General features: G+C 31.2%; 3 protein-coding genes across 3 annotated transcripts; 2 read left to right on the top strand and 1 right to left on the bottom strand.

Annotated features, from left to right (window-relative positions):
• The first annotated feature begins 610 nt into the window (after positions 1 to 610).
• Positions 611 to 3107, top strand: LOC110601484 (loganic acid O-methyltransferase). Its single transcript, XM_021738635.2, has 3 exons — positions 611 to 781; positions 1932 to 2594; positions 2671 to 3107. The coding sequence occupies exons 1-3, from the start codon at positions 674 to 676 to the stop codon at positions 3013 to 3015; spliced, it is 1116 nt and encodes a 371-aa protein (XP_021594327.1). The 5' UTR covers positions 611 to 673; the 3' UTR covers positions 3016 to 3107.
• A 6246-nt stretch (positions 3108 to 9353) lies between these two features.
• Positions 9354 to 11118, top strand: LOC110601490 (loganic acid O-methyltransferase). The gene is made up of 3 exons (XM_021738640.2): positions 9354 to 9588; positions 9732 to 10397; positions 10474 to 11118. The coding sequence occupies exons 1-3, from the start codon at positions 9499 to 9501 to the stop codon at positions 10810 to 10812; spliced, it is 1095 nt and encodes a 364-aa protein (XP_021594332.1). The 5' UTR covers positions 9354 to 9498; the 3' UTR covers positions 10813 to 11118.
• A 2992-nt stretch (positions 11119 to 14110) lies between these two features.
• Positions 14111 to 23134, bottom strand: LOC110601454 (RNA-dependent RNA polymerase 1). The gene is made up of 5 exons (XM_021738600.2): positions 22962 to 23134; positions 20522 to 21047; positions 17376 to 19270; positions 16254 to 16404; positions 14111 to 15263 (listed from the first exon to the last, which is right to left on the bottom strand). Exons 2-5 carry the CDS (start codon positions 21035 to 21037, stop codon positions 14427 to 14429), a joined length of 3399 nt encoding a protein of 1132 aa, XP_021594292.1. The 5' UTR covers positions 21038 to 21047; positions 22962 to 23134; the 3' UTR covers positions 14111 to 14426.
• Between the last annotated feature and the right edge of the window lie 2306 nt (positions 23135 to 25440).

Below are 25440 nucleotides of genomic sequence, written 5' to 3'. Positions count from 1 at the left end.
TCATTGTAACATGCATGTTGGCAAAACGGCAATAGGTAACCCATTATCCCAACTTGAAGATTTCATAAAATTTTATATTTGACTTTGTGATAATAATAATAAGCACCACCTCTAATGATTAGCTGTTGATCATCTTTACTTCTGATAATAATATAATTATGCAGTTTGAAACTTTTTTTTAAATATATAAATATTTATCAGGAGAATATATAGAGAAAAATAATCTGAATCCTTTAATTCGATTTCAAGTATGGTTTTTATTTTCATTTTGCTTCAAGTATAATTGTAGTTAGATTTGAAGGTTATGTCGTTTATTCATAAAACGTTACCAGATTTAAATGTGGAATCTTGTGTGAATTTTTTTTACTACATTCTAAAACTAATACTAATAATTTGGATTTTTCTACAATAAAAGAAAGCTACAATAACAGGCCTACAGTTACCCTTTTTTTTTTTTTTTTTAATATTATTATTCCTTTTGCAATCGATTAATGATAATGAATCCCATCTCTTTCCTTGACAACCAGCCTTTGGAACTGTGACTTAAACAAATTAATAATAATTTAAACACAGACCATATGCATTATATATAGACCTGCAAAGCTTGAGAAGTCTCTCATCAAGCAATCTTGTTGTTTACATATAAACAAAAGCAAGAGAGTTAAGCTCAAGAATGGCTGCAGTGGTGAGAGAATCAGTGTTGAAGAACGACGCCGATGGCCCGATCAAGGTGAAAGGCGGATTAGGAAATAACAGCTACTTCAAAAACTCCGTTTATCAGGTCTTATTCCAGATCACCAATCTATTTCCTTTTAATTGTGTTCTGCACTTGATCATGATGCCTTTGCTTCTTCTCTAAATTGCCTAAGCCTTCATACAAATCATTATCTATGCACAGAGTAAGACACACGTATGCATGCACACATGTCAAAAAAAAAAATTAAAGAATTTTAATTTACCATGCAATTTTTGGTTTAGTTAGGTTCATAAGGAAAGATCGCAGGTTGATCATTAGAGAAGTAAAAAAAAAAAAGTGCTGATTAATCTAACTAATGTCTGATTTTTTTAAAAATCTTAACTTAATATAGAAAGATTTTCTTTAGAAAAAAAAAAAATCAACTAGGGTATTATTAAAACTGCAGCGACCTCTTAAGCTCGTGAAAGAGTCATTTACTGGCTATGTAAGGAACCTGATGCAAGTTTCTAACTTATTCTACAAGAAATAAAAATGTTGAAGCAGGGAAAAGCTAAATAGAATTTATGCAAAATGCTAATAAATATGAACCATCGTACGTGTCTCTACTTCACTAGTTGATCTAATTGGTGGAATTGATTCTCCTCCACTCCCATAAATTTTCAAATCTGGATTTTCAATTATAGTTGGTTAGATTCGGACAACAGTTGACTTTGGATACTCCTTTAGTTGCCATTAATTTTGCTCCATCTTTTGACATTTGATAAAAGGTAAATTCTTCTACCACTGTCTTCTATGTTTTTCCCCTTTTCCTGCTAAAATATCTTCTACGAATTATATTAAAGAAGGGCTGCAACTGGAATAAAGCCAACTTCATTTTTAACTTATCCTTCTTTCAACTTTGTCAAGTTTTAAAAAAATTCAAGATGCTGTCTAATTTTATATTAACAAATATTGGGAGCAGTAATAAGGTAAACTGTACTCAAATTCAATTCTTAGATGATGCATCATTGGAAGGTACTGCCATGAATCCTGAAAAGATTGATCTTCTAAGGATTCAATATAAATGAAAGAAATTATTTGCTTTAATTCAATCTTTTCGTCATCTTGGATTTTTATATTAAATAAAGTGAATAACATGAAACGAGAAATAGAACAATCCATTATGATCATGTATGTTGAGACAAGGATCGTAATTTTTAATGGTGATTTTCTTTATTTTTTGTCTTGTTGGCAGAGATTGGCTACGGATGTTGTAAAGGACATAGTTGATGACGAAATTAGCAAGAAGCTAGACGTAAAATCCTTGATATCAACTTCAAATAATACGATTGTGCTTGCAGATTTAGGATGTGCAGTTGGTCCAAATACCTTTACTTCTATGGAAAGAATCATAGATGTCATAAAAAGGAAGTACCAATCTCAATGCCCTACTTCTGCAATGCCTGAATTTCAAGTTCTCTTTAATGATCAACCCTCCAATGATTTCAACACCCTCTTCATTTCTCTACCACCGGAAAGGGAATACTTTGCCGCCGGCGTTCCTGGTTCTTTTTACAAGAGATTATTCCCAGAATCCTCTCTCCATGTTGCACAATGTCATTACTCACTCTACTGGCTCTCTAAGGTGCCAGAAGAGCTGGAAGACAAGAATTCTCCAGCATGGAACAAAGGGAGGATTCACTACACAAGTGCCCCTGACGTAGTCCTTAAAGCGTATGCAAAACAATGGGCTGACGACTTTAACGATTTCTTGAATGCCAGAGCTAAAGAGATGGTGCCTGGCGGGCTGCTCATAGTTGTGATGCCAAGTATCCCAGATGGGATCCCTTATTCTGAGCTAGCAAATGGAATATTGTTCAATCTAATGGCTTCAATCCTTCTCGACATGGCCAAAAGGGCAAGTTTTTATTTACTTATTTATTTACACTGGAGAAATTAAAGTTAGAAGTTAAACTTTGATTCTACTATTATAGGGACTCATAAGAGAAGAAGAAGTCGACGGCTTCAACCTATCGATATACGCTGCTCCTCCGGGGGAATTTGCTGCAGCGGTGGAAAAGAATGGATATTTCAGCATTGAAGCAATTGGGCTAACGAATCCAGCACCATGGTTAACAGACGACGTGCATGTTGACATGAGAGAATTTCTGAGGCACATAAGGGCAGCTTGGGAAGGAATGTTCATTAAACAATTTCCAAGTGACGTTGTCGATGAATTTTTCGAGCAGTTAATGCTTAGACTTCCGGAGGTTTTTGAGCAGATGGAAAGAGCATACAAAGATAAAATTCAATCCCATTATGTCTTGCAACGCAAATGATATGAAATTGAAAATTTTATGCATTTTAAATAAAGTGAACCATGCAATATGGATGGCCAACGGTCATGCCTTTGTATTTTGGTTCGATCAGATATGAGGCTAGCTATTATTTGATGTTTAACCCACAAATATATATATTTTCTTTAAATGGAAATTGAAAATTAAGAAAATAGAACTTCAGAATTCTTAAGTTTACCTAAATATAATTATTATCAGACTAAATTTATTAGTTCGACGAATACATTTTTATATATTTAAATAATTTTATAATTCGACTAGTTACAAATAATTAAGGTTGTAATAATCATCCATAAAATTATCTAAAAATAATTTTAAATGCACCAGAAACTGATTTGAATAATCATCTTTAAAATTATATAAAGAAGAACTTTTGGCATCCATAAATTGACTAATTAAATATCGTAAATAAATAAATAATAATAAAGCAAAGTCAAAAGTCTGCATGAATGCGCTAGACACTCATCATATTAAATCAGAAAATATTAAAAAAAAAGAGGGTCCAACTGTATAAATTAAAATATCTTAGCTAATGACTTGATTTAGATTTTCAATGATCATACTTTGTATTAAAAACTAATTAATACAATAAATATACAACATATATTAATGATATAAACTGAAACGTCAGCTATGACGATTTTCACAAAATAATTATTGGAGATGAATTTAATTTTCCATTTCTGTAGTCTACGTAGCAAATCAAGAAGCAACATTTCAATAGCAAAACCTATACCACAATAATAAAAGAATGTTGAAACTAAATTGCAATATGCTAATGAGAAGACATAAATTTCGTTGAGATGAGAAATTTTATTCCTTCCAGATGTTAAAGCACATGCAGAAGAGAAAGCAACATCAATAATATCATGTGAAGTATAAGGCAAGTTACGTGCCTATAGCTATTTTTGGTATGCTTCCAGTAAAGACTAGCATGGATATATTGCCCTAAATGGAGCAATCTTGAATATTAAAACAAACCCAAAAACCATTTATTAGGTCTGATGATCAAGCTATGTTTGCATGTGATTGAGATGTATATGCAGTATTAATTTATTACTGGGAAAATCATAATCGATCTATATTAATAATAATAAAAAGAAAATCCTACGTCTTGCAACCAATGCATGCTGTGGCTAGTTGATTGCTGAGAAACAGCTGGGTTGTGCAAGGTTCACAGTGACACAATAATTCAGAAATGGGGAGCAAATTTTATTGAAGTTAGATTTGCAGAAGGTTGTGTTCACGTTGAAGCACATGGAAGAGCTTAAACACTTCAATTACCTAGGAGAGATTGTCGTCTACAAAGATTAGGTGAGGTTTAGGGTACCCAATACAGCTAGGGTTAGGGTGGGGTTTGGTTGCCCCGGGGTTCTAAGGCTCCTAGTTTAAGCCATCCCGTTTGCATGGGTGCATTATACGACGAGAAATATTAACAACGATCACTTTTTTAACCAATAAATTGAAGCAGGTTGGATAATTACTTGCAGAGAATAATTTCTGCTCGGCTGCTTCCTACGTGGATATTAGATCGAGCGTCATTCGTCAATAGTCACGATTCAGGACCACCCTAATTAATTAACTGATTAGCTACTTTAGATGACAGTTTAATTAAGAATTTTTAAGGCAAAAGATCCCTATCCTTGACATGGATTAAGATTAATTACTGCTTTTTATGATGTTTTGTCACATGTTAATTACTCACACTAGCAGCTACGATATAGATTGTGTGGGAAAAATAAAATCTATAGCAAGTCCAAGCCCAGGGCTCTAGGAAATTTGTTCTCCTTCAGTTCCATCTCTTTTTGAGCATTTTTGTGGTATGTTTGAAAAACTGTCAGTTTCATAGTAAACATAAACACTGTCTTCATCCAATATCATAAACATTGTCTCATCACATTTGGCATCTAGACATGGTTATTGCTTTAAAAAATAAAATAAATAAATAAATTAAAGACCCATCAAAAAAAATTTTCCTTTTTTTTTTCTCATATATTATTAGATATATACACTCTAGAGATTCATTGTTATTGAATTTGTCTATTGCATTGTAATTCCAATCAAATGGTCTCTTTATATTCTTTTAGGACATATAGGGACAAGAGCAACAGAATATATCTCATGTCAAGAAAGCAACCATGTCAAAATGAATATCTTCTTTATAATTATGCAACTTGGAAGAAAACTCCTAAGAATTATTGCTTGTGATTTTGTTTTCTATTGTGAAAAATATTGGTTATATATATTAAATGAAATAAATCTTTTTTTTTAAAAAAAAATCAATATTGTGGTCCTTAAAGTTGATAATAATTAAATTGTCACTAACTAATTAGAATAAACGCTAATAAAAAACAATAATAATATTGTTATAAATTAATTAGGGTTTTGATTAATTAGTCATTAGGATATAGGATGTCCTTTTCAATCAAATTGTGGTACATAATTGAAAAGATTGATCATGTAGATATGTGAGCATTTAGTTGATTTAGTTTAAAATTGAATTAAACTGAATAAATTAAAAATCAAAATTTTAATATTTATAAAAATTAAATTGAATTAATTTTGATTAGAAATCGAATCGAATTAAATCAGTTTGATTCGGTTCGATTCGATTTAATCGATTTGAATTTTTAATAATTTTTTATTTTTACACTTTATTTTTAATATTTTAAAATTTAATTAAATTGTTTTTAATTTTAATATCATCTCATCTCTTTATCTTATTAAAAATAATATATTATTATAATTAATTGATTCGGTTTGATTTTTTTAATTTTTTTCTGACCAAAATTAAATCAAATCGAAATAATTAAAATTTTTGAAATTAAAAATTGAACCGAACCGAAATAAATAAAAAATTAAATTAAAATTTTAAATTAATTTAATTTTATCAATTTTTTCGATTCAAATCGAAGCAGTGGTCGCGTGCTTATATATAATTAATAATGTTAAAATCCTATAATAAGAACAAAAGTACTGGTAATAATCCTAGTTTGTGACAAGCCCAATTCACTTGCATAATGCGGCCTTCAGCCCAATAAGATTTGCCTCTCATTGATGCAGTGGAACAAAAATGGCAGGGAAATACTTTAAGGCTTTCAAACACCAAGACAAGCACAAATGCAGAGCCAGAGCAAGATAGCATGATGAGGCTAGACGCCACTCAAGGAGTAGAGGAATCTTCTACAATCACACTTTAGCTTTCATTGCCCAAATTAAGGAAGGGATACCCTAAGATTATTATGGCCGACAAAAGAGGAGAAAGCATTCAAGTTCGCTTCCATCGCCATCACTCGAGAAGACTACACAAGACACATCTGAGAGGTTCCACCTGCAAAATAAAGAAAGCACAGCAAAACCACACAACCAAATACAAAAACATAGCAAATTCTATTACTGATTTTTTTAAATATTTCGAATTTTTTAGAAAATATTTTTTTAAAAATATTTTTTTGAAATATATGAAAGTCAAATGTAGTATTGTTTTCTTTCTTAACCATTAATCAAATAAATTAACCGTAATAGTTCCAAATCAATGAAAAAAAAAAGCAAAATAAACTAATCAATGTCCTTAAGAAGTAATCATATGAATATTTCAACAAATTTTCGCTTAGAGTCTGTTTTTTTTAAAAAAATTTGTATTATTTAATTTTAATTTTAAAAATAAATATATGAACAAATTTTTACATGAAAATGTTAATAAATTTTCAAAATATATAAAATTATTTTTTTAAAAAAATTATTTTTTAAAATAATTTAAAATTTTTCTTTGTCTAATAAAATATATTGCATTTACTTTACTTAATATCTCGATCACTAAAAGATATAAAAAAATATTTTCTTAAAAAATATTTTTTGTGAAATAAAAGAGCTCTAGTCTCATGATATTCTTCATTTGAAAAAAACTAGAATACTCTAAATTAGTCTCTGTTTGTTGAGAAAATATTTTTAAAATAATAATTTATTTTTTATTATTTAATTTTAATTTAAAAATAAAATATATTATCAAAATTATATATTGAGATATTAATAAAGTTATTAAAATGCATAAAATAACTTGTTTTAGAAGAAAGTTATTTTTTTAAAATAATTTAATTTTTTTAATATAAAAATATTAATAATATTATTAAAACGCATAAAATGACTTTTTTCTCTTGAAAAGAAAGCCATTTTTTTAAAATCATTTAATTTTTTAATTAAAAAATATTTTCTATTAATTAATTTTTTTAAATATCCCAACACCAAAAAGTTTAAAAAAAATATTTTTCCTAAAATAAATGAAGTCTTAATTTCACTTTTTTTTTCCCCAAATATCAATTTCAATTGATTTTTTTGTTAAACTATTGAATCATGGTTTTCAACAAATTCCCCAAATAATACATTGAAGGTGTACCGTACGGATTATTTTTCATCAACATTAAAAAAGTAAAAATGCAATTGATTTTTCCAAGTTAAAAAAAAAAAGGGAATTGATTTTTTTTTTTTTTTTTTTTTTTAAGTTCGGAGTAAAGGGATGGTGAGAGTTCGAATCCAAAAAATCCTTATTCAACTTTGATCAATTACTACAGAATTAAGGTTTGGATAATTTGTAGAGAGCCTGATCCCACATCGTGCTATTATGAAGCAGAGAATATGTATAATTCTAATTTAGCGCTATTAAACATCATTCATATTTTGTAATAAAATTATAATTATAATTAAAAAATAATTAATAATAATAAATTAATATTACTGTTATAAAATTTTTATTATTATCATATTTTTATATATTATTGATAATAATTATTTATATTATTATTATATGCCTATTATAATTAATATGACAGTAAAATTTTTTTATTGTTAATTTTTATTTGAGTATAAATTATTTGATATTTAAAATTTATCGATTCAATTCATCTCAATTTGTATTGGATAGACAGTTAGAGGTAAAATATTTTTTTTTAAGTTTTTAAATTTTTTCATATTAAATTCAAATTTAATATTTTTAATTAAAAAAATATATATATCATTTATTTTAGAAGAGAAAATTATTAATTTTAATATTTATTGTGATAAATAATTGTAATATACATATATATGAAAAAAATAATAATATTATAAAAAATTGTGGAAAAATATGAATACAAAATCAAATTTTGATATGGTACAGTTTAGGATTGACAACCATTCAGAGAGTATGGAATATTGCATTGCACCTGGGAAATTTCATGGACTAAAATCTAGAAGCACTCCACCGTACAAAAATAAGCTTAAGACTTTTTAATGGATGAAAATATGGCATCACATCAAGAAATTGAATTATATAGTTGGAATCTAAGACCATCCAGAATGAATGAACCTCACTTGCCACCATGCTGCCATTACTAATTTCTTGCCATTTCTCAATTCAGAATGAATGAATCTCACTTGATAGGTGATGTATTTAAATCTTTCAAAACTTCGAAAAAAAAAATATCTTTCAAAAAAAAATAATAACCTATTTAAATAGGTTGATTGTGAGAATGGCGAAGAGAGTGCAGATACTGAATTCTGTGTGATCCATGATTTCAATGTCTTTGCAGTACATGCTTGCATTAATTTATTAGAATTTTATTTTGGTATCGATTTGAAATATAATTAATGAAAAATTTTCCATTTAATATTATTAATGAAAATTTTAAGGACATTAAGGACCCTTAGCTCGTTTCTTTAGTTTCTCTGGTCCTTCAAGACTGTCTGGAAAAGCCAAAGCTCTTCCAAGCCTCTCCACTCTCTTGATTGATTAGCCATGGTGGTTGTGTTCTTGATTTGGTTACTGCTTGAGTCCCCTTTTGCTCTATCGAGTTCTAGTGCTTTTACAATGATGGTTTCGAGGCATGCATAGTATCTCCCATCCTTGGCCTTCTCTTCTACGGAGCAAAACTCGATCTTCCCCTCATCTAGAAGCGGCATCATCATCTTCAAAGGGGGTGGTTTTTTTCTTGCGGATCTGATCCAATCTATTGCCTTTAGGATTTCTCTTTTGGGTGTGCTGAGCTTTCTTGGGTCTAGGCTGAGTAGATAGTATGGTCTTTCTTTCTCCTTAACATGGGCCTTTTTCGTTCCCACTACTCTAGAGCCTTTTTATATAATGGGCTTCTAGATTTTTTATCAATAAATTATTTAAAAAAAAATAGATGAGTAGATACGCCATGACGGATTCATGTGGACTCCATGGATCGATTAGTATCCCAAGAAACTTATTATATAATCCATAATTTTGAGAGACTACGTGTTAGCGATTTATACTTTGAAGAAAAAGAAAAAAAAAATAGTTTCATGATTACGACATTGGAGATTTGAAAAGTCGGATGTAGAGGCTGCTCTTTTCTTACTAGACATGATAAATACAGGGGAATTGCGGGGTTTCTCACTTCTCACCATAGCTTCACAATATTACTTGCAGAGTCTGTGAAGTATCAGAGAGAGAGAGAGAGAGACAAGATGAGCCCTAGCACAGTCACAATACTGAAATCACCCCCAATGAAAGGCGGAGATGACGAGTATAGCTACACCAAAAACTCCACGTTTCAGGTAATAATACTCCATTTATCTTAATTGACTCCCACTAAATTTGAACTCGAAATCTTTTTGAGTTAGAGATTATTTCATGAATACCAATGATTTATTTTATAGCCTGATAATGAAGGTACGTGAAATCTTTGTTCTATGTGCAGAAAGAAACCATAAGTATTGCAAAGGAGATTATTGATGAGGAAATTGCTCATAAGCTTGACATAAAAGGTCTCCTTTCTGCTACAAGTTCAAGCTCATTTCGTATAGCGGATTTAGGATGTTCAGTTGGGCCAAATACCTTCATTGCTATGGAAAATGTGATTGAAGCTGTCAAACACAAGTATCAATCCCAAGGTCTCACATCCCAAATCCCAGAATTTCAAGTGTTCTTTAATGATCAAGACTCCAATGATTTCAACACGCTCCTCAGGTCTCTGCCTCACAAAAGCCCATACTTTGCTGCTGGGGTGGCAGGATCTTTCCATGCACGGTTGTTCCCCAAGTCCTCTCTCCATTTTATACATGCTTCCCACGCATTACATTGGCTATCTCAGGTGCCAAATGAAGTGGTAGATAAGAACTCTGCTGCTTGGAACAAGGGCAGAATTTTCTACACCACTGCACCAGAAGAGGTGCGCAAAGCTTACGCTGCTCAGTTTGCAAAAGACGTGGAGATGTTTTTGGACGCTAGAGCAAAAGAGCTTGTGGCTGGTGGGATGCTGGTGCTGATTATAGGATCATTCCGAAATGGGATTTCTCCTTCTCGCACCTTAGCTTCTGTGTTGTTCGATATCTTGGAGTCTACCTTGCTGGACATGGCAAAAGAGGCAAGTGATCTTAATTAATTACGCAATTTTCATTCAGAAACAGAATCTTATATGAAATCATTGTACTTAACGACAGGGGTTGATAAGCGAAGCTCAGGTGGATTCTTTCAATCTGCCTATCTATTTTACTTCTCCTGACGAGATGGAACATATTATAGAAAAAAATGGGTGCTTCAAAATTGAGAGGACTGAGTTGTTCAACCCAGAATCTGTTGTTAAAGCTACATTGAGTGGACAGGCATGCACCATGCACTTTAGAGCTGGTTTTGAAGGAATGCTCGGCAACCATTTTGGAAGTGAGATTATTGATGAACTGTTCTATCGGCATTCCAAGAAAGCTGAAGAGTTCTCCTCCAGACTGCAGGCTAGCTCCAATGAAGGAAATCAACTGTTTCTTGCTCTGAAGCGGAAATGATTCCCACACTATTTATAAGCTTTCTTTCTTGTCCCTACTTATAGATACTTGTGTTCTGTCTCAACAACACATCAGTTGTTTTCGTAACTGCGTCATTGTACTATTGCTTCCAAGAAGGTCCAAATAAGCTTCACTCGGTTCAAAAGAAAATTAGTTTGTCTGAAAGCTAGCTCTAGTTATGTCTCTCAACAGAGTTTCAATAACAAAATTCCCTCAGTTTCTATGAACAACCTCTGTCATCACACCTGGACAATTCCAACACACAGCCTCAGTGAATCCCTGTGTTTAATTCTTATACATCCTGTGTAAAGTGCTTCTTCCGCTGAAATTTATTTTCAAAATATTTAAAATATCATTTTAAACCCTTGAAAAATAGATAAATGATCATCTAAATCCTAGCAAAATAAAATGGTGTATTTAAATCCTTAAACTTTCAAAATTATCCACTTAAATTTGAAACCCTAATACCATTAAATATCTACTCACCACAGTGGATTATAATACCTTCAATTTCACTCATTTCAGAAAATTTTTTTATTTAAAAGTATATTAAAGATAATTTTTAAGTTGATATCCAAATGTAAGTAGAGTGGGTAGAAAAAATATCACTTTTTAATAATAAAAATAATGTATAAAAATAAATTAAATAATAAGTGAATAATTTATTTTATAAATATTTTTTAAAAAAATTGAAATAAAATAGTTGGAGTTGAAATCTTAAAAGTATATTCTTTGAATTATAAAAGAAGAAGATAAAAGAAGAATATATGGGTGAGGATAGTTATTATAAAAATAGTATTATGAGTTAGGGTTTAGTTTATAGGAAAATTATTATCAGATCTATGAGTTTTTATAAAATTTATTAATTCGTTTCTATATTAAAATTATTTTATTAAAATATTTTTATATTTTATAAAATTAAATTGTTTAATCTATTTATTAAAAATATAATTAGTTAACTTATTTTTATCGTTGACTAAATTGATTAAATAATGTGAATATCTAAAATTATAAAAATTAAATAATATGTATAGTTAAATTATATGAATAAATAATATAAATATTTAAAATAAATTAATAAATTATTTGATAAAAAAATTAAAGAATTTAATTTTATAAAATATAATAACTTTTAATTTAGATAATTTTAAAAAAAATAAATTAATAAATTTTTTAAAATTTAAAATTTAATAATAAATTTTTTCTCTTAAATTAAAGGAAAATTACCTAAAAATCTGTAGATAACTTAAAAATTTTCGGGTGCCATAACCTCCTTGACCATATATAACTCCGCCTCTGTATGAGAATTTAGATGCATATTAGAATAGGGGTATTGGAGATATCTGCTGATCTGAGCCTAATCCATATGCGCATGTTAAAATTTCCTGATACTATTTCTATTTTAACAGAAATTTTCTTGCTTTGTTAATTATTAAAAAATAAAAAGAAAAGAAAAGAAAAGAAAAGAAAAGCCGCTTGATTATATAATTGGGTAAATGTATTCTAGAAAAAGTTGAATTTTCTGATCACATTACGTGGATGAACTAAATCAAATTATTATCAAACTTGTCCAAGTAAGGGTAGATGGAGTAGATACATTATTATCAAACTCCAAAAATAACTTTTGTTATTTTATGAGAATTTTTAAAATATAGTCAGAAAAATTTACAACGCAGTTGGTATATTATGAAATATGATTCTTAGACTTGTCCCAAAAGAAAACACTACCGTATGATGTTAATTTTTGGAGTTTGAAAGAAATTACTTGTGTTTTTTTAGACTTATCTGGCTAGTAAATAAATAATTTTCAAAGAAAGCGAACGTGTATGACTATCAAAATCTTCTCTTGACAGCAAACATGCAAGAAACAAAGTGCAAAATTTGAATTTTCTAGCATTTCAATGTCAAAATTTGATCAAGATTGTGAAAATTCTTGAGGCTCAATTATTTTGACAAGTAAAGCGGATGATGATGGTATAATTATACAATAAATGCAGAGATTAATTCAATTAAATATTTAAATTATAAAAATTAAACAATTGAATATAAATTAATCATATTCTATAAAAATAGAAATAGTCTAGATACTTATTTATTATAATCTAAAGTTTATGGTTTATATTCTAATTACTTCACTATATATATATATATATATATATATATTAAATTTTATTGATCAAATTTCAATACGGCACAATTAGCAATTAATTTTTTTAATAAGAGATGATTAACTTATATTAATTTTTAAAATTTTTATAAATTTAAATATTCGATAAATTTATCTGAATACAAAAATTTTATAATTAATAAATATTAAAAAAATAATATAGTCCATATTTTAAGTTTCATTAATTAAAAAAAAATTCTAAAAATATGAAATAGTTAACCGTCGCGTCATTAGTTATATAGCCATATAAAAAAGTAAATCAAATATTGCTACTAAGCAGGTATAAAATTATTATCTTATAATACAATAATATAGCAACAATTAAAATTATTGCAAAAAAAAAAAAATACTTGTCATTTTATGAGGATTCATGCTAGTGCCCTAGTATTTTTTTAAGTGGAAGCTTTTGCAGCCAAATTGCCAAGTACCTGTGGATGTTGTTGGATGCCAGAACAGAAGAGCTTCTAGAGGGAAGTATGATGGTGTGCTAATCCTGCCATCGATTCCAGATGGGTCTCACGTACCAATAGGATCTTGCCATGTGGATTTGGCAAAAGAGGTAACCCTGATATGAACTATCCCATTGGTCTACCTAGAACGTTTGTACAAGTTCAATTTAATTTATCCGAGGCTCTTAGTAGTGCAGGGATTAGCATCTGAAACTCCTTCGACTCTTTCAACACTCCAATGTACTCTGCAACGCCAAAGGAGTTAAACACAGCTTATAGAACACAGCATCCAGAGAATGGAACCCACGGATTGCAATCACATTGCACCTCAGAGCTGCGCTCGAAGGAGTCGTCAACAGACACTATGAAGCTGAGATTATTAACTAATTGTTTGAACGATTTCTCTTCAGAGAAGGAATGATGTGATGGATCTCAAATAACTGTTTATTCTAACATGCGGAAGCTACAATTGAAAGCCACCTTAAAAGCAACCATCAAACGAGCTTTTACTTGTACATCTCTTCTATAAATGGGCAGATTACGTTAAGCCCGAGCTTAACAATAAAATTGGGACATTCATAGATGGCCTAGTCAAGTTAAGCTCAAGCTCGACTTCAATAATAATTTAAGATTTACATATATAATTATATAATTATATATTTATTATATATATCCATTCTCATATAAAATAAAAACTTAAATTAGATACACCGTTCATAGATTCATAAATAGTCTTTTTTGCAGTACATGACCTTTTTCCAGATGAATTTTCGATCAACAACCCAAAAGCAGGCCATAGCTGAACAGGCAATGTAGAGAAGATAAATGCAAGAAAGACCTTTTATCCTTCATTTGCTCCCCTTGAACTGTGATTGGCCTGTTACAAAGACCCCGCTGATAGCTCTTAAAGTGAGTTCAATTAATCCCTAGCAAACTGAATATATACAAGCTGCGGCCGCACAATGACATCTGCCACGCATATACACATTCAAGACTTGTCAACTCAACTGCAGTCCAAGACTAAACTGGCGTTCCAGAGACGATAAATTTAGAGACCTTCTAACACTTGCATTGTTCCTCTTGATTTGGATCAGTTTGTCATAAACACACCATGGAAAGCTAAGAAAATGATCTCGTTGCATTCCCTCATTGTAGCAACCCCAATAAGTAGGATGATAGGTAACATAGTACCAAGCTGAGGCTTTTGCGTATACATCATCAGCTTCAGAATCTACTCCACTTCCCTTTTCATTAAACCAGGACCTAGCTTCTTTCCTCAAGGACCTCACCGCCATTCCAATTGCTTCTGCATCCCTTCTCTTGGTGAAACTTTTTGACATTTTCAAAATGTTTCCACTGAGAATTTCAGCCTCTGTTCTGATTCCATAATAGTCCATGAGATTGCCCAACTTAAAGTCATAACTGCTTTTGAAATAAAAGGCATCATCTACGTAATCCTCAAAGCCATCAACTTCCATATCAGGGTCATAACACCGCCTAGCCACTTCCAAAGTAAAGGACTTGATAGAACTTGTATGTGGTGCCATGTCTCTCACTTCCCGAAAAAGCTTTCCGATAACCTTCTCTGATACATACATAGGTTTGTCAGGCTTTTCCATAAAATCAGGATATTCTTTGACATGTAGATGGGAAGGTATTTCAGCAGGTACTCCAGTTTTTGGGAAGTCAACTGCAATTGAAAACTTATGTGCAAGCTCTATACATGAAGCACTCATTGCTTTGTCAGGTTCCATATCAGCAAAGACGGTGTGAGCATTAGCAATTATTCCCAAACTGTCATTTACAATGTAGTTGGTGAAATACTCCTCAACTTCCTGTAAAAACAAAAAGTGAAATCTCTGATTGAATGGGAAATATGATATCCTAGCTACGGCATGATAAACTACAGGGAAAACATATGTATATGCGCTTTTTTTGCACCGTTCAAATACTATGGTTGCTAGCATATGTACGCTATTCGCAAATGATTCTTAAAGAATTACACTAGCATATCCTTCCCCGACTGAAATATGTACCCATCTTCCCTTTGGAACTCTCTAGCATTGAGCTACACTTTTCTTTTCTTCTTTGTACCAAGAAACAGGAAGGTGTTTTTTGGCGTACCATTATAAACCAGAATAAAACATTATGCAGAGGAAAACAAAAGAATAATCTAGACTGCACCCTAAAATCACCCAAATAGCTAGGAAAGAATAAAACTACAAGCCATCATTCCTTGATAGTAAACATTAAAAGTTCCAGGTCAAAAGTCTCCCTATGGATCTCTATCCAGAAAAACTAATAATTGGCAACTCCCTTTCATCTGTTTCTTGTTTCTCGTGTAAATAAAGTCAATTTTTGGCTCATGTAACAAATTTTGTATTTAAGTCTGTACACACCAGGGGAAGGTCCACATAACTGACTTCAATAAGCAATACATGCACATGGTAGTACAATCACGGTCACACAGAAATAAGGAACTACGACTAACCTAAAAAGAAAAGGATGTTAAAAATACATACAATATTTAAGTCTTAACTACAGTCTTAAAGGGGAACAAAAAAAATTATTATTATGCAACACCAATATGAGTAAAATCTGTATAAAAGCTTAATCATTTGTCACGGTGCAATTTATTTGTCACAAAGAAAACTTAGACCAGGAACATGCGAATTTGAAAAACATTACGTTTGCTAATACTAGAATTTACCATGGAACTGAAAGCATGTGATTCATAAATGGAAGCAACAAATAACTAAACGGGAGGTTAAAATGAACACTATAGTTGATAATAGATAATTGCTAAAATATTAGAAATGTAATACCTCAATAGTAACATCATGATCCAGTTGCACAGTTGGCTCTGGTGTATAGTCCATTGGTGGGATTAGCCGACTTGGAATTAAATTAGGATCCCAACAGACAAAGTAGATATCTCCATCCAAATCACTTCCAGAACATTCATTGGGATGAGGTCTAAGGTTACAATTCAGATATTTATGTCAATAGACTATTTTTAAATAGAATTTGATAAAACAGCATCATAGTACAACATATATTACTTTTGAATTTTACAAAACAGTGACTGCTACAGTTGTCCATCTTAGAATGAAAATTGAATTCCAAATATAGAAGTCAGCCACCCAAAAAAAGAAGGGGAAAAAAACAAATTTAAAAAAAAGGTAACCTGCTATATCATTTTGGCTTGTCAGATATAGAAGTCATAGCTGATAGATTAAAGTATTCAAAATGCCATAGGATTGTTCAGAAAAGCAGGATTACATTTTAAATCAAGTTTTGTATTGCGAGAACCCTACTTTTAGTGTAATTCAAAGAAGCCTAACAAGGACAATGCATAATTTAATCAAGTTCTACCATTGGCCTAAGTAAACTACCAAATTTATATTGCTGTGTGATCAAATAGAATTTGGCGGAGACAACTCACTCAAACTAAATTGACAACATATGCAAAGAATAATCTAGCCAATAGAGGCCCCACTTGGCACTTTCAGGGTCAAATGAGCACCATGTAGAACAATTTTTTTTAAAAAAAGTTGTTATTTTAATATTTTTATTGCCAAAATCTCACAAAGATAGGTCCAAGTGCATTAAGAAAATATAGTTAATATAGCTAAAGCAATAAAATTTATATTCCTCCATTACTAAATTATTCTTTGAACTAATAAATTTTAATTTTTTTAATCCCATATTAAATAGGGATATATCAAGAAGCTAATAAATAAATTATCATCTTAAAATGCAAAGTGGCCTATAATTTAATGCGGATGAGAAAGGAAAGCAAACCTATCTTTGTAGGACGAAAAGAGTATCAATTTTAATTTTTATACTAGCTAACTAATATATTTAAGAATGTACTTTTCTTATCAGCGGCTCTGAGCACAATACCAAATAGGCCGGAAGTTGAGAGAAGAGACTACATGATATACCTTTGTCCTTTCTGCGGAAAGACAACACAATCCACCATGTGGTCCAAAGCTGGTACATTCACAGCCCTTAAAACACGAACATCACCAGGGTGCAAGCATGGATTCTTAGCTACAACCACCTTACCCTCGATCACAAAACGCTGGTCTGATCTATTACCTCCAAACATGAAAGAAGAATCAAATAGCTGCATGTGTCTAGCACCAGAAAATTGCACAAATACCTGTCCATATTCCAAAGTTCTAGTCTCATCTAAACATCCCATCATAGATCTTCCATTTGGAAGAAAAATCCTAGTCTTCATCCGCAAGTCTAGCAATTTTGATGCCCGGAATGTTTGAAGCATCATTGAAAGGAATGGTTCAGCATCTGGCTCATAACCACACAACAGCATTTCCTTGAGAATGTTAGTAATCTCTCCAGGATACATTAAATCCAGTGCCTCGTGTGCCCTTAATGGATCTGTTAACATAGCATTAAGTTGATCAACAGCTTCTCTTTGTTTTTTCTCAAAAATATGATCTGGAACTCCAAGGGTAGACAGAAGGGTAATCAGTTGGCGATTTATAAAACAAGGCTGATACTTGCTATATGCCAAAACATCCAGTTTTGTATTTTCAGACTCATACTTGCACATGCTCTTTCTCAAAGACAACTTTTTTGATGAAGTTGGATCAACAGCCACGACTCCTTTGTACCCACCATATCGAATCTGAAATGCAGATGGAGAAAAACCTTTCAATCCGCATTTCAAGGCCACCCTCTTAGCAAATTCAGCAGATATTTTCCCAATTCCATCAGAGAATACATATTTCATTCTGCCCCTTTCAATCTCTATATCAGGAATAATTTCAATTTCATCTCTACTAACACTCAGGGTTTCAGTGGATGAACTGAAGGACTGACCTAGTCTAGCAGCATATTTAGCCACATTTCGTATCTGACGGAAGTTGCCCATCCAGTCTCTTATATCTGCAGCAGTGAGTCCATATCTTGAAGCGAACATCCAGCAAGAATTTTCCCGCAACTGACTAGATGAAAAGGCAAGGAACTCAAACTTCTTCTTGCCAATAACTATTCCATTTTGGAGAGTAGAGAGAATCCTTTTATAAATAAGAGTTCTCCTATCCTCATTTTCAGAAGAGGATCGAGGAGATAAATCTGTTGAATGAATTTTCTCTAAATCTTCATCAACAAAAGACACGCGAAGAAAGTTACTAATATATTCTGGGTAGTGGCGCAGCACACGGTTTGAGACATTAACCTCTGGACCACAAAAATAAACTTTACAAGGTGTTATTTGAACCCTGCGCACATATACCAAACCGGAATCTAAGGATATAGAAGGTGATTTTGTATGGTTCTTGGATGTAAGATATTTTATATACTGTTCATTAAGCCACCTAGAGGGTTCATAACAACATTCTTTCAAGTGAAGAAGTTTCTCAAGAGCATGCTCTATGCAGACAATGCTGACTCTACTCGGATCAACCAACTTGTAAAATTTGGCATCAAGTGCTGGCCCTGGAAGACACCCATTCTGAACCAACAAATTAACCTGAAATAAGATTTCATATGGTATATCAAAACCTGCGGAAGGACCAACAATGGGAACTAGATCCAGATTGCGAGAAAAAGCAGAACCACTGTGTAAAAGAAATTTTCCTTCAATTTCTTTATAGTAAGCAAAGTTATCCTGAAATTTTGGAACTTGGAGACTGGAAGGAAGCTCCAAACATAATGCAGATGAATGCCCAATAAGGCATGATGGAGTAAAATCAGTTGTTCTGATCCATTGATCATCTGAGGTGTCCTTAAAAAAGTTGAAAAGTGGATCCTCATAGACATTCCATGATGGGCGTGTATCTTTCTCAAAAATCCGGGGTGCACCATATAACTATTTAAAAAAAAAAAAGACTCAGTTTGTATTTGAGATCTTGCATGAGATGTGTGTTAGCACAATTAGTTCAATCATTATATGCAACACATTCAAGCAAATGAAGATTTCATTCATAACATATGCCAACGGTAATAAAAGCATGAAGGACATGAAAAAAGAAGAAAGAAACAATTTCACAATAAAACAATAGCATACAGCTTTCAATTCCCAGGCAAGTATATCCTAGGTCTCTACTTCCACTAGTACACAAAATCTCTGAACCATAAACTAGCACCACACAGAAGCATTCCAGCTTCATCTCTGGCATGGGAAGATCCATGCGCAAGTAACCATAAACGAGGATTAACACTGTTCATTCCCTGAAATAAAAATTTTCCAACTTTTTAATAATACCAAGTTAAGATCTGTGCCATCAAGAGTATCTTTGTTCTTTTTGGGTTCACATGTAACCTATGTAACATAAGTAAAGATATGTATAATCCATGGACACAGAATGGATTTAAGTAGCACAAAGATTGCAAAGTAAAATAAGTAAAATTAAATCTAACAGTGTAAAATGATTACACAGAATGGATTTAGTGGCACACAGATAGCAAAGTAAAATAAGTAAAACTAAATCTAACAGTGTAATATGATGGCATACTGAAGAAAAGAAACAGCAAAACAAATGCAGTCTCACTATCATCCAAGTATTTAGAAATGACTATTTTCAATTTCCATCCAAGTGCTCTGTACACCACATGCATAATCCCTCTTTAACCATATTTTCCACACGAGGACATGTCACTTAATGGCACTACCGTCCATGCTAATCAGCAAAAATATAACCCAATCACAATTATTGGCCTGAAATCCTGAAATCAACGCAGAACTTCAGAAAAGTTCAAATGTGTATGTTGAAAGAATTGGATTGAGATAACCACTCACAATCAAATAAAGCAAAGCCTGAACAAATGGGAAATTGAAATTCTAACCTCAAATGTGGCCACTAAAGAAAAAATAAATTATATTGAAAAGACATTGTCAGTTTATTAGAAAAGCCAATAGAGTTCAATACAAAGACAAAAATATCAATATCACAATAGGACCACCCACACCAACTCCCTCTGTGCCATAAATAACAGGACATATCGGGTATTTCAAAGCTTCAACAATTTGAATAGAGGCATTTTAAACAAAAAATAAAGGCTTCTAGAGTACAAAAGAAAATAATTCAATAATTCCCAAAATAAAACATTCAGAACTAACCTGAATTACAAGATATTTCACAGATTGACCACGCGGACGGTGTAGCTCTATCTGCCAAATGCTCTCATAGGAAAGGTCAAGCTTGTACTCCACTCCATGATGAGATAGATAAAAGTGTAACTTTCTCATTCCTGATCCAAAATTCACTAAAACATCTGTCCCTTTCCATAGAACATAAAAATTTTCTTTTGACAGCTGATTTCCAAAATGCAGTGTTATATGTTCCATACTGTGAAAAAAGGTCCTGGGTTTTGGTACAATGTCAAGATCCATGGGCCGAGCCTTAAGATATGAAGTACCATACCAGAGGCGTTTAGTAGTCAAAAAGATAATATGTTCAGCATCTTCAACCGTCATGAATTGAACAATAGCATATTTTCTTGGACCACCCTTCTTGGTGTCCCTTATCTTAATAGCGTAAATCGTACCTTCACCTGTATGTGATTCCAGAAAACTCTTAACCGCATCTGCGGTCACACTAGAAGGGAATCCATACACTTGAACTGTCTTACCCATCCAAGTATCTCTGTAGTCAATATAGACAAACAAATCAGGAAGGATGCATTTTTCACTATGAAAATAGTAAAAAACATCTGCATAACGGTTTCTTGAGGCATTTTTCATGCAGTTGATCATAAAAGCAACAAAGAATTTGGAAAGTTATTCATGGTAACTTAACCTCACGAGCTTCAGAATATGGGTACGTAATTAACTTGGTGCATTGAAAGTGGTGCAGAATAATATCAGTAACATCCAAATGTGGAAGTTGAAAAAATGTGCGAGAATCAAAGGAATTTACAAACAAGTCTGGATTAGCATTGATAATTTTCATTAATTTTATTTTTAACAAGCGTACAATTATTTCTTTTAAAATTCTATAACTAAATCATAGCCTGAAAAAACCAACATTATCCACAAAATTCAACTATTAGCATTGATAATTTTCATTAATTTTATTTTTAACAAGCATACAACTATTTCTTTTAAAATTCAATCAGAACTGAAATTTTAATTCTATATTTTTTAAATTGTTTTATAATAGTTAAACTGATTATCTTTCATTTTTATTTCGAAAAAAAAAAAAAAATCTTTCATATATCAACGATGTAGTTATGAAAAATTCCTAATGAGCAGGATTAACACTGAATTTTAGCTAATTGATGTTGCTCCAAATTTCTCCATAGGTAATTAACACTTAACAGCGGCTGATTGGTTGTCAGCAATCTCTCCGATCTTTTAAGTCAGTAATGGATCTTAAATAAATACTTTGAAAAGTGATTAAAATCAAATGCGTACTTGGGGTGCCCTATTATAGATTCTGGGTTGGTGGTGATTCTTTTGTCTACTGCAAGTCATTTTAGTCTTAACTTTTTGAGTTTTGAGTTCTACTAGGAGTCCCTTTTCAACTTGAGGACTCCTTCTCCACCTAGGAGTTGGAATCCTGAATGGTGAGAGATTTGCTAACGTCATTTCGTTATCTAGTGACTTTCGGTTTTGGAAGCCGAATTAATGAGCTTGGCATTTTGAAGATGGAAGCTTCTTGGGTTTTGGCACCAGGTGCCGAAACTCCAGCGTTATCAAGAGGCGACACTAAGGCGCGACAGAGTCCCTATCGCCTTAGGCAAGAGAGAGACGAGGCCACAGCCAAAATTTTATTATATATTTTAAATATACATATATATAGACATATAAACACTTCATGGGTCTAATAACACTTCGATGGGTCTTTAAACACTTCAATGAACACTCATATTTAAAGGAAAAATTACATGCTCAAATGAAATATATATATTATTTGTAAGAATTTTTATTTAAAAAAAACAGGATTTGCTGCTATTCCTGGTCCAGCAAAGAGAGAACAGGGGAGAAAAATTAAAAAAAGAAGACAGGCTGCTATGCAGGTACAATAGGGAGAGAAGAGAGGAGAAAGAAGAAGAACAAGAGAGAAAGAGAGAAAGGAAGAGAGACAGGTTACCTGGTTGATGGTATATGGAGCAAATTATTACAAAATTATACATGATTCAACCTCTTTTTAAATGAATTTTTTTCAAGTCAAAAAGAATAGAATCATTTCATTCCAAATATGATAATTGATAGGAAAAAAAATCAATTGAATTGAATTCTTATCAAATTCTTCAATTAGTCATCAGTTAACTGAATTGAATTCTTATCAAATGATTAATTCTATTGAAATGAAGCAAACAGCATGAATAAAAATCATCCCTCAGCTAAGGGATGCCTCTCCTTTCGAATGTTAGAGTTAACGTAAGCCAAAATTAGGATATGAAAACTCAATTCAACTAGCTTAAACAGTTCAATCATGGAGGACTATTTTGCCCGATCCCCAGCACAGAATCTAAAGAAAACCCCTAAGAAAGAAAATGATCAAAGGAAACAAAATGTAGAAAACCATAGAGACGAAGATTTGAGAGGTTCTCACCAGAGAGATGAAGAAAACTCGCAGCAAAATCCAAACCTCCTCGAGCCTCGGTTTCTCAGTCGTCGCTCCTCACTCCTCACTCGAAGAAGAAACTAATCGGTAGTCGCTCTTTGGTCAATCACCTCGTACCACAAGTCAATTTCTATGTTAATTGTGCTAAGGAAACAAGGCCATGATTCCCTACATCGCAGCACATTTTATTTGCCGATGTGTGATGATGACGTCGACTTACGGTAACGCTGTTATGAGATTCGGTTCGTTTCCAATTGGGAAATCAGATTTAAAATAGAGATTTGCGCATTTGATTTTATCTCTTGTGAGTTGATGAGTATCATGGTAATATTCAATAAATGAAAATTCTTTTATTCGTTAATGACGTGGCAATTGCATTGATCGATATTGGCTACTTTTACATCAGAGTCAAGCTCAGCTCCGCTCCTTCGTACAGTGGGGACCACTCCCTCCTCGTATAATGGAGACCAACTTGATTTCTCTGTCCATCCAATCGCCAACTGATTTTACGCCTCCTTTTATTTTACAAACGAAATATTTTCACAGTTTTAATATTTTCAATGTTTTAAAAATTGATCGACTAAAAATATTTTCTTATCCAAGAACAATTACAACATAATTTTTAAATAAAATAAAAATAAAGTCATTTATATAATTTTAAAAAATTCATTAATATTATTATATAAAACTTTATTAATATTATTTATTTTTTTAATTATAATTAAATATACAAAAATTTATAATTAAAAAAATAAATTATTTTCTTATTTTTATAAAAAAATATTTTTCACATAAAATATTTATATATAAAAATTATTTTGATAAAAAACAGAGTCTAAATCTACTAATAAATATTAATTGCAGTATAAAATAAACTGTGACTGTAAATTAAAACTCAAAATTAATGATTATAAGGTATATTATTAATAAAGATAATCACAAAAAGGGAAAATAGATATAAAAATATATATTGCTAAATAAAAAATAATTTAAAAATAGTAAATAATACATTAAATTTAAAAATATGAGAATTATTTTGGAGAATATAGATTTGTTGCTACGTGTGTGCATTTACTATAATTGATTGTATATGCAGTCGTGACCTAGGAGGGTGAGATGGGAGAGCTGGCCGGCGGCCGCCATGTTAGGGAGATGGTGATTAGGTGAGGGAGCTCCGGCGAGGGACCAAAGAGAAAAAATAAAAAATAAAATATGTTGTATGGATTCAGAAAGTTTGTTAAATAAATTAAGATAAACGAAGGAAACGTATCAAACGTAAAAAAGAAAATTCTACTTATTTATTTATATGAATTAAAAGTATAAATTCACTATAATCAAAAGCAATAATTTGTATATTATTTTTTAATATACCTTCCATTTATATTACTTTATTATTAAATTTATTCTTAAAATAAATAATTTTTTATTTTCAATGCATATTAAATAAAAGTATATTAAAAATAATAAATAAATTGTCATTGTAAAAAAATAATTTTAGTTGAATAAAAAATAAATATATTTGTGGAGTAGAGAAATAATTTTTAATTTTTTAAAATATATAAAATATTATTTTTTGTATAAATATTTTATTATTTTTAAGACTATAGATTTTATGTTTTTTTAATTCATTTTAAAATTAAAAGATATTAATATAATCAATATTAAAACACGTCGATTATTTAAATTATTTTTTATAAATTTTAAAAATATTATTTGTATTTAAAATAATTTTATATTTAATGAGAATCAATGGAATTTCTAGGCTAAAAATTTAATACACTATTTCAGGAAAAATTTTGCAGATAATATAGTAAAAACAGATTTGAAAATTATTTAAATAACGGATCAATATGATTTATCAAATATTTCCCATAAATAAATATGGTGAAATTCAAAATTGAGGTTGATTTAAATAAATAAATAAATAAAAAGAGAGCGCATTATTTATTTATTTTTTTAAAATTACAAAAAAAAAATTACATTAATAAGTCAAAACGATAATGAGAGCGCATGTGGGTCGCTAGGAAGGCGGATGGCAAGAAGCAAATCCGTATGGAATTTGTTTTGGAAATTTCTTAAGACATTATTATAATGGTAAGAAATCTGACACTGACATAAGTATGTTTCCGACCACGTTTCCCAATAAATCAACATTAAATGGGTCCCCCTCCAACTTCCTCCCGAAGTTGTTGTAGGATTTATCAAGTGTGCACCTGATTAGCTAAAACCAGTACCACGTGGACGTATCTTGGAACTTTCCTTTATGAAGCTAGTGACTCAGAGCATCTCCCACTCAACAGTTAAAAGCGGTATGCTTTGCTTGTCGCTGTAAAACCAACCAGTACTCCCGGCTCCTCGGCTCAGTTTCGAAACTTTTTAGAATTAGAAAATGAAAAATCGAATTGCAATTTATTAATTACCAGGAAAAACACTATTTAATTATTAGGAAAATTTTATTAGTTTAAAA

Source organism: Manihot esculenta, chromosome 15, assembly GCF_001659605.2.
Source record: "Manihot esculenta cultivar AM560-2 chromosome 15, M.esculenta_v8, whole genome shotgun sequence".
Classification (NCBI taxonomy): domain Eukaryota; kingdom Viridiplantae; phylum Streptophyta; class Magnoliopsida; order Malpighiales; family Euphorbiaceae; genus Manihot; species Manihot esculenta.
This window is presented reverse-complemented; position numbering and strand designations above follow the sequence as displayed.

Bases quoted from the DNA above. Each gene is read 5' to 3' on its own strand.
- LOC110601484 (XM_021738635.2), top strand. From the start codon at position 674: ATGGCTGCAGTGGTGAGAGAATCAGTGTTGAAGAACGACGCCGATGGC. The intron at 782-1,931 runs GTCTTATTCCAG...TCTTGTTGGCAG, and splicing joins TCAAAAACTCCGTTTATCAG to AGATTGGCTACGGATGTTGT. The intron at 2,595-2,670 runs GCAAGTTTTTAT...CTACTATTATAG, and splicing joins TTCTCGACATGGCCAAAAGG to GGACTCATAAGAGAAGAAGA.
- LOC110601490 (XM_021738640.2), top strand. From the start codon at position 9,499: ATGAGCCCTAGCACAGTCACAATACTGAAATCACCCCCAATGAAAGGC. The intron at 9,589-9,731 runs GTAATAATACTC...TTCTATGTGCAG, and splicing joins CCAAAAACTCCACGTTTCAG to AAAGAAACCATAAGTATTGC. The intron at 10,398-10,473 runs GCAAGTGATCTT...ACTTAACGACAG, and splicing joins TGCTGGACATGGCAAAAGAG to GGGTTGATAAGCGAAGCTCA.
- LOC110601454 (XM_021738600.2), bottom strand. From the start codon at position 21,037: ATGGGTAAGACAGTTCAAGTGTATGGATTCCCTTCTAGTGTGACCGCA. The intron at 19,271-20,521 runs GTTAGTTCTGAA...TTTTTTAAATAG, and splicing joins TGAAATATCTTGTAATTCAG to TTATATGGTGCACCCCGGAT. The intron at 15,264-16,253 runs GTATTACATTTC...TTGTTTTTACAG, and splicing joins ATCATGATGTTACTATTGAG to GAAGTTGAGGAGTATTTCAC.